This window comes from Lynx rufus, unplaced genomic scaffold (genome assembly GCF_022079265.1).
Source record: "Lynx rufus isolate CCGP_SWC_20201006 ecotype Redwood Valley unplaced genomic scaffold, mLynRuf1.p SCAF_2, whole genome shotgun sequence".
In the NCBI taxonomy this organism is placed as follows: domain Eukaryota; kingdom Metazoa; phylum Chordata; class Mammalia; order Carnivora; family Felidae; genus Lynx; species Lynx rufus.
The window spans coordinates 82,302,308-82,314,627 of record NW_025814834.1 but is presented as its reverse complement, the minus strand read 5'-3'; the positions used below and the strand labels follow the sequence as shown (position 1 = coordinate 82,314,627).

Genomic DNA, 12,320 nt, shown 5'->3' with positions numbered 1-12,320 from the left:
ATATTAACTCATTAATCGTTATAGCAGCCCATTGACACAGATTTTATCTCTGAGTGACTTCTAGATTATATAGCTAATAAGTGGCTGATTCGAGATTTAGGTCTAGGTCTAACACCAAAAACCATGTGCTTTTCACTGTGCTATCTGCTTCTCTAGAGAATATGGGTAATTAAAGTTGAGTTGTTATCACTAGCCTTAGCAAATCGTGCGTTGTAGTGGCAGGCATCAAAATCTAAGATTAAAGCTTTCTTCATTGAGACTATTTATTATTGAAAGTTATTCTTAGTTTCATTATCACTTCCAGAATCAACTGCTATCTACTTTGAGTGATTTGAAGAAGTCCTGTAACTTCCAGATGCTATTTTCTTTGCTAATAAAGAGCCAGATTCAGTGATTATTTAAGTCTTTTAGGCTTCAAGAAATTGTATTTATTCAGTATTCACTTGGTACATTAATTAAAGTATTCATTAATAAAACCTTTAAGGAGCTTAGATTTAACTAAGAAATAGGTATTGACTGAGCATTTAGACAGTGGAACTTTGTATATAGCAAGATTTAAAAAGCAACATAGGGTGTTTGTGGAAAATTCATCTTTTAAAAATGTACACAATTCTTACTTTTCCTGGGTTCGTTATTAAAGGTCAAAGAAGAATGTGGAGCAGGAAGACTCCTCCTTTAATCAGCTGATGTCAATTCAAACACAAAAGTTCTTTCTTATTAATCACAGGCATCTAGCCCACCTACTTGATTCTTTTTAAAACACACTTGCCTCTATAGCCTAAAATGTTATCAGTGCAATAAATGTTATTTTCTAAGTTATTTTTTAAAATCCATTTTATATAAACCAATGCTTTTTCCAAGTATATGATTGGTAGAGAAGATGAAAATCTCAACCTGAAATTACTGACAGAATCAGCCTTTCCTATATTTTAGGTTTTTATTTTAGATCATCTGTAGGAAAAACACTCAGAATGTTTACTAGTGTTAGAGATACGGTTGCTCATTCATTGTTGATCCACCCCATTACACATAGCTAACTTTATTTACCTTGTCACACATCCCACCTTAAAATATAGGTAGTTTCTAAGAGGGTGAGGTTCTCTTTTTGATGCCATAGATTTAACCATTGTAGGAAACCTAGCTATCACTAAATAATTTGCCATTTAAGCAACATTTTCGTTGTATGTACCATTTTTGACCCTGCAGTAGTTTTAACAAAAATGTGGACTACACGGGAAAATGTAGAACCTCTTAAATATTTTTTCACTTCAATATTGCTTGTACTTTGGTGCTCTATTAGAACAATCATTTCCAAACTTTTTAAGTAGTAGAACCCTATTTATTAAGAGGAATACCACTATGTATGTCAAAACAGTAACAGAGCTTCTCTGCTGAGGGGTGGAAAGCAGGGGGCGCTGGAAACCCACCCCATCTGTCAGTCTGGTTGCCAGATGACCTCTAAAGTGCTATCACAGAACTCTAGGGTACTTGAGAACAGTTTGATTACTGTTCAGTTGAGGCAGTAATTCTAAAAAAGCGAATTTTTTTCTAGTTAATAAACTCATTTTCCTCAAAAAGATTACCAGCCATAGACATTTTTAAAAATTGAAAGTAAGTGTAGAAATAAATTAATGAATTTATAATCTAATTCAAGTTATTTTTCAAATAAATTTATTAATCATCATTAATACAGTGGATTTAAATAAAATTAAAATTAAATGTAAGTGCTTTTAAATGCTGGATTGCATAATAATAGAGTAATTTTTTTAAATCACTAACATCATAGTTACAGTATAAATAACAATATAAAAAGCAAATTTAGGTACCATTATTATTTTTAATCACAACTTGAAAAAAGTAAAACATTTTTCAATTTATGACCACAATTTTTGCATATTAAAAACAGTAAATAAAATCACCTCCTGGGTAAAAATGTATGTTTTTCAAAGAGCAGTATAGTTTTTCATGATTTCTAAAATGATTTTCATTTCTTCCTTTTGGGGGAAAAATCGTCATGTAAACAGCACCCTCATCATTTGTCTTTGAAAGAAGAGGCTTCTGATGTGGTTCGTCAAAAGAAGAAGTACCCAAAGAAGCCTAAAGCAGAGGCTTTGATAACATCTCAGCAACCCACTCCTGAGACATTGCCTGTGATCAATAAGAGTGACATTAAGCAATATGACTTTCACAGCTCAGATGAAGATGAATTTCCACAGGTGCTTGTTTTAAAACTATTTTAAAGACATTTCCTTCTAGTCTTTTATATTGCTATATTTTAAAACATAATTGACCTCTTAGTTTTGATTCTTACTTTCTTCACCTAATGTTGTATAGCATAAACATTTTCCACATTATTTATGTAGCCACTCATGTGGTATTTACTTTCCATTATGTTCTCTCAGTTGGATAGAATTTATTCTCTGGAATATTTAGGTGGTTTTCAGTGTTCCTTTTTATAAAAATGAATGTTTCTATTTTTTCCGTCTGTATTTAAAGTAGATTATTAGAAATGAAATTGCTGGGACACCTGGTGGCTCAGTTGGTTGAGCGGCCAACTTCAGGTCATGATCTCAACGGTTCATGAGTTCGAGCCCCACATCAGGCTTTCTGCTGTCTGAGCAGAGCCCGCTTTGGTATTTCTGTTCCTCTCTCTCTCTCTCTCTCTCTCTCTCTCTCTCTCTCTCTGCCTCTCCCCCATTCACATTCACATGCATGCTCTCTCTCTCACTCTCCCTCCCTCTGGCTGTCAAAAATAAGTACACGTTAAAAAAAAAAAAATGGAATTACTGAGGGGCATCTAGGTGGCTTAGTTAAGAGTCCAACTCTTGGTTTCAGTTCAGGTCATGATCTAATAGTTGATGAGTTTGAGCCCTGCTTCAGGCTCTGCACTGACAATGTAGAGCCTACTTGAGATTCTCTCTCCCTCTCTCTCTCTCTCTATGCTTACTCTCTCACAAAATAAATAAATAAACTTAAAAAAAAAAGTAGAATTACTGAACCAAAGGTTATCAATATTTTGCTACTTAATACATAATTGTAAATATTCACCAACAATAACCAACAATAATTTTTTAACAATTTTTTAGCATTTTGTTTTGCAATTTTTAATGTAAACTTTGCTAATTTGGGCAATAACCATTTATATTTTTTTAATGTTTATTTATTTATCTAAAGAAAGAGGGAGAGAGAGAGTCTGAAGCAGGCTCCACACTCAGCATGCAGCCTGATGAAGGGCTCAAGATCACGACCTGAGCCGATATCAGGAGTTGGACATCTAACTGACTGAGCCACCCTGGCGCCCCTGGCAATAATCATTTAATTATAAAGATTCCAAAGAACTAATGCAAATTGTAAATCATGAAGATAATTCTTTGATTTATATTGCAACAGTTTATAGCAAGATGTTTGCAATTTTAAAAATCTTTTTTTTTTTTTTAAGTTTTTACATTTATTTTGAGAGAGAGCATAGGAGGGGCAAAGAGAGAGAATCATAAGCAGGCTCTGCGCCATCAGCACAGAGCCCACCCAGTATGGGGCTCAAACTCATGAAACCACAAGACCGTGACCTGACCTGAAGTTGCTTAACCAATTCAGCCACCCAGGTGCCCCTGCAATTTTAAATTCTTAATTTCACTTTCACAAGTGCTGTTTTTAAAACAAGACTTTTATGTATCAAAGGATGAATTTTAAAAGATAAATACATATTTATAGTTTAGCACCTGGTCTAGCAACACCCTCTTTTTTCTTGTCTATATGGTATAGTCAATGTAAAGAGAATGCTATAACAAATACATTTTATTATATTTTAACATTTTTATTTCATTGCTTTAAGAGAAAAAAAAATTCTAACCAACATTACAGACATTTGGAAACAAACTGTTTTATAAAACACTTTATGGTTGTAACTATTTAAAATATAGAATCGTAAAATGTATTCCCTTTGACTAGACTATGTGTTTTTTTACTCTTTTATCACTAGTTTTTCTATCCCAGATATTTTAGCATTCATATGTATTGTAAAATGCACAAATACAGGTTTTAATTTAGTACGCGCTTGAAAAGCACTTAATGAAATAATTGATTACTTTTGTCAAAGGATCATCCAGTTAGACTCAGTGCATTAAAGAGCCATGGGATATTAATTAGGTGGCCATTTTGGAGGAATGAGGAAAATAACGTCCGAACACATAGTAGTTTTCTGATAGAAAGTGTAGGGAGGGCTTCTAGGCAGAGGAAACAGCATGTAAGTGAGAATTGCTTGCAGTTTGGCATTACTGGAACATAAAATGCAAAGGGGAAGAGAGGTTGAACAGAATGATGCTTGCAGTAGTAGCCAGGTGGCAGATGGCTTCTATCTACCATTATACACACTAGAACATTATTAAAGAATCTTAAGTAAGAAGATGACTTGGTTTCAGTATATATTAATAATAGCCTTATATTGGTGGTACTGAAGAGAGCCTTTAAAGTTTTGCTGTACACTCCCAGCTCTTAAGAATGACACCAGGGGATATTATGACCTATGGAAACTTTTCCTTTAGTGCTGGAATCAGTCCATCCTCCTGATAGTGGGACACACTTACATATTAGTCATATATTCCTCTCGCATTAGGGGGCTTTTGTTTCTATTCTAAATTCTTGTGTTTATTCATATAGTCCCCAGCCTTCAAACCCACATCAAAATTTCAAATTATATTTTGAAACTTTTAAGTTCCTCTTGAGTCCTTTTACTGGGTCTTTGACAACTCTCATCAATTTTTATAATGGTATCCCCTGTCACTGAAGAATAAGTATTTACCTATACAGTTGGATGTTATTCAGTGAGGCAGCTATTTAGGCTGGAACTCTTACAAAATCAGGATTTTATTGCTAAAAAGATCTGTAAAATAATGATGTGCTGCTTCTTTGTCCAGTAAACAAGGAAAAAGAGAATAGGGAGACTTAAGAGAACAGACATTTTAACCAGACTTCTCCAACTGATTTGCAACAGAGCAGAATTAAAGCCCTGTCTTTTCTTAATCACACTTCTGATTCTCCTAATGTCAGCTCTCTCTTCCTGTGTCTCAGACTAAATCCTCGAATCCACTCCTGAAGAATGGTGGTCGGGAGGAAGGGGTGGTATATTTTATGCAAAGAATTTCTGAGATTTTGTGACACTTCCCCTGTGTGTATTTTAGAGGAGGTAGAGGATTTGCAAAGGAACCAAAGTATAAAATTCACATTGGGGATTTCCTTTCAAATTTCAGGTTTGGGGCTTGGTTCCACCGGAAGAAGAATCAGCCCCAGCTTACTGTTTCTGTGTCTCCCCCATAGGGTTGGTGGAGGTATATTGGAACCTCACCAAATGCCTTTCTCCCCTGGATGACCCTGCTCAGTGGTAATTACCACAGTTTGGAAATAATGTGGAGAACACATTTTTCCTCTCAAAATAGGAAGAGAGGGATTTGTGAGGTTCAAAATTTGCAAGTAAATTTGGTTGAGCCAGCGTTGTCAGAAAAAGAGATGTACTCCAAAGTGAAATTGCGAGACTACTGAAACTTAAGTACCAAAACTTTTTTTTTTTTTAATTTTAACCATTATGGGTAGAAATTTATCTAAACCATATTATTTCTCTGCTGTATTAGAGTATATTTGTATATAATTTACTCCGTTTTTGATGACACTTACAAAGTTTGCTCCAAAGTATCAGTGTTGCCCAGGGGTCCACTCAAGTTTTATAGGGATAGTTCACCTAAGATCACATGGTTCCCAGGCAGAGTGCATTTTAATTATGTGACGACTTTTTGAAAGTCTTTATTTTTTCTTTTGCTGTCAGGCTATGGGCTTATCATTTCTCTTTGCAACCAGTCTGCTTACCTTTAGCAAGCCTTCTGTCCTTTTCTAATTTTTCTGCTTATCATCTGCCAAGTTTAAAACGTGATTTCACTGAACTGTACACCTGAAATATTACGTTATATGTTAACTGGAATTTAAATAAATAAAAACTAAAAAAGTGTTTTTAAAAAAGTGAGTAGGGACTCCCTTTGAGAAAAACGTATGACCTTTTATGGCCTTGGAGGGGGCACTATTCATAAACCTTTTTTACTTCCTAGTTTTTGACTTTTATTACAGGGAAAGAAAGTTATTGGAGAAAAATACATCTGCCTATATAGGTGAACCATAACTGTCAAAATAAAAATATTTATGGCCGCATCTATTATTTAGAAAATATAAGTGGGATACATAAAAACTGTACTAATTCTTTTTAAGTACTTAACGTGTTCAGAAGCAATTACACAATACTATGTTAACATACCTGCAAGAACTAATCCTTTCAAAATAATCATTTTTAACCATAGAAAATCATTGCTAGCCTTTAGCTGTTTGGGGGGAATTTACTGTCTACTATGTGTAACGTAGGCATACTGTTTGTGATCAGATTCTGATTTTAGATTATTACAAAGATTGATCTGTTGACTTCTGATCACTCCTAAATGGAATGTCTCATGCCTCTTTTTTTTTTAGGTACCATCCCCAGTATCAGAACCTGAAGAAGAAAATGATCCTGATGGTCCCTGTGCTTTCAGGAGGCGAGCAGGATGCCAGTATTACGCTGTAAGAATTTTATTTTTTTGTAGTGTTTTTGTGAACCAGATGTTCATAGGTAACTCTTGTCAGGGTAACTTGGTCTTGATCTAAAAATGGGAAGTCCATCAGCATTTTTTATTTAATATTGCCTATACACATACCAGTAAAAGATGCTAAAAGGTACTTAGTCCTTTCAGAGGATATCCAAAAATCTCATAATCCTTTACTTGGAAATTGATAATTTAGAATTCTAAGTTTTAAAAATTTAGTTTTACTTTGGGCTTTAACTGTAGTTTAGCAGTTATGAAAATTTACTGTCACTGCTAGACTTAGGTAAGCCCAGAATCTCTAATTGAAGTTTTGATAGTTGCTGTTCATTAAAATTTATTTTAAGCAAGCCCATCCTGTATGTACATACCAAGTAAGTATCAAACATAAAAGAATCATCTTTAAACTCTCCTCATGGCAATATTTTATCTAATAATTATATTCATAACTTTTTGACACACTTAGAAATTGCTTTGCGTTATTAAGTTTTCGTGCAACATTCTATCAGGAGGGACCCTGATTCCCAGATGCTCAGATTTTCAGATAAAGTGTAACTATAGAGTAAATGAGGTATGGCTTGTGGAGACCATTTGCCTTGTTGCATTATGGTAAACATCTACACTTCCAACTTATTTAGGATGTGTGTGTGTGTGTGTGTGTGTGTGTGTGTGTGTGTGAGAGAGAGAGAGTAGTATAGAAGAGGTAGAAAGTTTTTTACAAGTTACGCTAATGAGAGAAAGAAAAAAATATTATGAAAGGATAGAGAAGTTTAAGACCCAGAAAAATAGAATAATAAAGGGAATAGGAAGGCAGAGAAATGAACCGTATGTTCTTAAAAGTAAGAAGTGTCAGCCTGACCCATACATGCTTGAAGTACAATTTTTGGTCCAAAAAAAAATTTCTTTCTGATATATCTCAATAGGAAGCTTATAAATTACTAACTTTCCTATCTCTACTTTTTCTGCCATAGATGTTAAAAAGCCATATTATTCTTTAAAGATATATTTCTTTTAAAATATACCCTAAAATATTAAATACACTTTGAGTTATTTTGGTGAGTGAACTTTTGATTCAGTTTTGTAAAATTTTATCTGGTTTTTTACAGATAAAACAATTTTACAGTTTTATATCTAAATTTTAATTGTTCTGTTAATGCTGAATTTTATTTTTATCATGATTTAACCTTTTTTCTTTTCAGATTTATTCCGTGGGTTTTGATTTTCTTTTTTTTCTTTCTTTGCAGCCTCGTTTGGACCAAGCTAACCACTCCTTTGAAAATTCAGAATTGGCAGATTTGGATAAGTTGAGATACAGGCATTGCCTTACAACACTCACAGTCCCAAGAAGATGTATAGGATTTGCAAGGAGGCGAATTGGCAGAGGTGGAAGGTATACTATTTGTCTTGACCTGATTTTTGTTTTACAAGGTAGAAGGGAACTAATTCTTCCAGATAATATTTGGTTTTATATTGCTTTTCAGGGTCATAATGGACCGAATATCCACAGAACATGACCCAGTCCTGAAACAGATAGACCCTGAAATGCTGAATGGTTTTTCAAGCTCTTCCCAAACTATAGACTTCTCTTCTAATTTCACTCGGACCAATGCTTCCAGTAAACATTGTGAAAACAGACTGTCCCTTTCTGAAATATTAAGCAATATCAGATCATGTCGACTACAGTGTTTCCAGCCAAGGCTACTAAATTTACAGGACAGTGATAGTGAAGAATGTACCTCAAGAAAATCAGGGCAGACTGTGAACAATAAAAGAGTTTCTGCAGCATCTGTAGCTTTATTGAACACCAGCAAGAATGGCATATCAGGTAAGCTGTCACTTTGTTAAAAATATATCCTGCTCTTTTTTCCGACTTAATTTTCATTATCCACTAAATAAGGGCTCAGGACACTGGGTGTTGTATGGAAACCAATTTGACAATAAACTTCATATATTGAAATAAATAAATAAATAAATAAATAAATAAATAAATAAATAAGGGCTCAGGGTAAATTTTGAAGGTTTATTTTCATGATCCCATCATGGAAAAGAATTTTATCTTAACCTATTATATTTTTGTTTTCCAGCCTAAGAAACTAAACCCTAGTATTGTGGTTCACATTTTAACCAATGTCATGATACCTATTAAACCAGACTTATATTTTGAGTGTGTGTGCCTGGTATGGTGAATGTGTAGGCAGAATGCATAGGGAGTTCCCTACGGGTAAAGTGGTTATAAGCTGCTACCAGAGTATCATAACCATAGTGTGCATTTGTTAAAGGCAAGTTTCATTTTTGTGTATATTAACTTTGTTCAAATGTAGGCATTGCTCCTCCAGAGTACCATTGAAAGCTTTCTTTCTGAAAAATGATTTTTTAAGAGTCTCCCTATGAATAGTTGTAATTTTGTCTGATAGCTAACCTCTGATTGAGACTAGAAAGCATTTTTCATTTTAAGAAACACTGTGCTCAATTTAATATTTTTATGACATGTACATTGTAAATAATGTATAGTATCTAGAAAATCTAAAATGTAATTTTGATTTGTTTTTATCTGTGGATAGTCTTCTCTTTATCACATATATAAGTAGGTATAATTTTGAATATCCTTATGATATATACAAACACTGCATGGTATCCAGAGTCAAAACTAAATGTGACTTGACTCACACTGTTGATATCCTTTCTTCTTGTAAAACGTGAATGTTTCTAAATTCTTTCCTGGATGTACATTTTACTAAGTGAAATTATGTTGAACCTCCTTAAAGTGATTTTAAAGCATTTTATTTGGTCTCAGTAGTGTTCAGTCATTTTTAGTTACTGGACTGCTTATTTTCAGACTTGACCTAGACATATATCTGTTCAAAGATTATAATGGAAAATTGGATTTGTTTGAATGATTGGAAGTTGACATGTCATTTCTCCAAATTAGTTGGTTAATTTTCTCTTAAACAAACTTAGGTAAGGAAAACGGCATCCTGTATATAAGGTTCATGAGTTTGCGAAGTTTAATAAGCTTTCAAAGCCGAAATAAATACCTAATATGATTTGTGGTGGCAGGCTTCTTAGAAATCTAAAGGTAGTAGGAAGTTCATGAATATTAGGTCAGATTTTATTTCTGCCGACTCCAAGACCATGTTCAAATTATTTAACTGAACTAGAACTCCTGTATCAAAAATTACTCAAAATAATTTTTGCCAAAAGAGGAGTTTAAAAACATCTTGGAGCTCCTATGTGGTTCGTTCACTTAAGTATCCAACTCTTGATTTCAGCTCAGGTCATGAATTCATGGTTCATGAGATCAAGCCCTGCGTTGGGCTGTATGCTGAAAACCTGCTTGGGATTCTCTCTTTCCCTCACTCTCTGCCCCTCCCCCATTCATGTGCTCACTCACTCTCTCTCAAAATAAACATTTAAAAAATGAAACATCTAAAAATAGGCATTTATAATTAGATTTGACAGTGGATTGAGTTTCTTCTCTAATAATGTGTACCATAGCAAAATAATGATTTTGTTTCATCTCAACTTGAACATAGCCAGATATTTGCAACTTTCTGCTGTACATTGCCAACATACTCCAGAAGGATTTGACTTGACTCTTGTCCAGAAAATATGTATGGTTGTGTATGTTACAGTATCATCAATACTCTGTATGTTTTGATCCAGAATACAACTTAATATAACTTAAATAATTCCATAATAGCTACCTGTAGAATTTTGTGACACTACCATACATCAGCATAAAATAAGCATTTAAAGTATCTTAGGCATGCGATGCCTGGATGACTCATTTGTTTAAGCCTCCAACTCTTGATTTCAGCTCAGGTCATGATCTCACAGTTTGTGGGATTGAGCCCCAAGTCAGGCACAGTGCTGACAGCACGGAGCCTGCTTGGGATTCTCCCTCCCTCTCTCTCTCAAAATAAATAAGCTTTAAAGTATCTTAGGCATACGTGCACTTTTTAGGTAACTTAAGTGACAAATACGTGATGTTAACATCATAGACAGTAACGTTTTTTATTTTTTGCCTTTCCCCTACCATTAAAAAAAAAAAAAGTGTTCTTTTTGGTCTGTATTAATTTTTCCTGCCTTACATTTTTTAGTATTCTCAACAGAGTACCATTTCCTTCTTTCTTTGACAAATCTCAAGGCTTAAGAAACAGCTAAACTACATAGAGTCAGTGTTTTTAAGTAGAATTTGTCAAATATATGTTTAAATCTGTTACTAGAGTAAAGGATTTTGTTTGAAATTTTCCTTCTCTGCTGTGACCCTCTAGTCATGGAGGCCACAAGGTTTTTGTTTTGTTTTCAATAAATATGTTAGGTTTCAAAATATTGGGAACAGGTATATAAATGCATAATGGAACAAGTCTTTTAACAGCATTTTTGTAAAAAGTTGAAAAGCTCTGACAATTTTAGGTACCCATTTGCACCAGTGGATTCCATTACAATTCAGTAAATTTTGATAAGAATTCTTTCATCTATCTAAAGAGAAGGATGTAGGAGTTTTTAAAAAGTTACATTTTTATATTTGATGGACAGAGACAAAAGAATTGAATCTTCGTATATTTGATTTCTTTTAATCTTTGTCTTTATTAATACTGTTGCCTTCTGCTTCTTCTTAATGGACTTGGTCATGAGAGCATGTGTGTCTTTAAGAGTTTAACAAAACTGACACAGGACCATATTTTTATGTTGCAGAGTATGTCACTGATCTTGGCAATTATAAGTACTGAATTTTCTGTTTCACAGCTGGGGAATCTCAACAAATAAAGGGTTTAATCAGAAGTAGAAACTGCGGCTGCCTGGGTTGCTCAGTTGGTTAAGAGTCCTACTCTTGATTTTGGCTCAGGGTCATGATCTCAAGGTTGTGAGATCGAGCCCTGCATTGGGCTCTGGGCTGGGTGTGAAGCCTGCTTAAGATTCTCTCTTCCTCTCTTGGGGCGCCTGGGTGGCTCAGTTGGTTAAGCGTCTGACTTCGGCTCAAGTCATGATCTCGCGGCTTGTGAGTTCGAGCCCCACGTCAGTCTCTGTGCTGACAGCTCAGAGCCTGGAGCCCGCTTCAGATTCTGTGTCTCCTTCTGTCTGCCTCTCCCATGCTCATGCTCTGTCTTTCTCTGTCTCTCAATAATAAATAAAAGTTAAAAAAAAAAAAAAAGATTCTTTCTTCCTCTCTCAAAAAAAAAAAAAAGAAATAGAAACTCTATACCTTTGACCATAATATTTATTTATATCCCAAGTTTCTTAGTTCTTAGAAAAAAAAACTTGAACTTGAGGGCTAGTGGCGAAGAATATTCCTACTTTTATGCTGTTAATAACCCAGTTAATATTTTTCAAGTCCTGGGGCACCTGGGTGGCTCAATCATTGAGCATCTGACTATGGCTCAGGTCATGATCTCACGGTTTGTGAATTCGAGCCCACATCTGGCTCTCTGCTGTCAACACAGAGCCTACTTTGGATCCTCTCTCCCCCTCTCTGCCCCTCCTCCACTCACTTGCACACACTCTCTCTCAAAAATAAATACACATTTTTTTTTTAATTTTTTTTCTCAACGTTTATTTATTTTTGGGACAGAGAGAGACAGAGCATGAACGGGGGAGGGGCAGAGAGAGAGGGAGACACAGAGTCGGAAACAGGCTCCAGGCTCTGAGCCATCAGCCCAGAGCCCGACGCGGGGCTCGAACTCACGGACCGCGAGATCGTGACCT

General features: G+C 34.8%; 1 protein-coding gene across 3 annotated transcripts in view; it reads left to right on the top strand.

Moving 5' to 3' along the window:
• The window catches only part of EPC2 (enhancer of polycomb homolog 2), a 119,089-nt gene that overhangs the window by 93,783 nt on the left and 12,986 nt on the right, over window positions 1–12,320 (top strand). For 2 of the 3 annotated variants that reach the window (XM_047082942.1, XM_047082941.1), the window contains exons 7-10: window positions 2,025–2,216; window positions 6,505–6,594; window positions 7,859–8,004; window positions 8,096–8,439. In XM_047082942.1, coding sequence (XP_046938898.1) covers window positions 2,025–2,216; window positions 6,505–6,594; window positions 7,859–8,004; window positions 8,096–8,439 — 772 coding nt within the window. The remainder of the gene's footprint in view (window positions 1–2,024; window positions 2,217–6,504; window positions 6,595–7,858; window positions 8,005–8,095; window positions 8,440–12,320) is intronic. The other variant, XM_047082943.1, reaches the window with a different exon arrangement.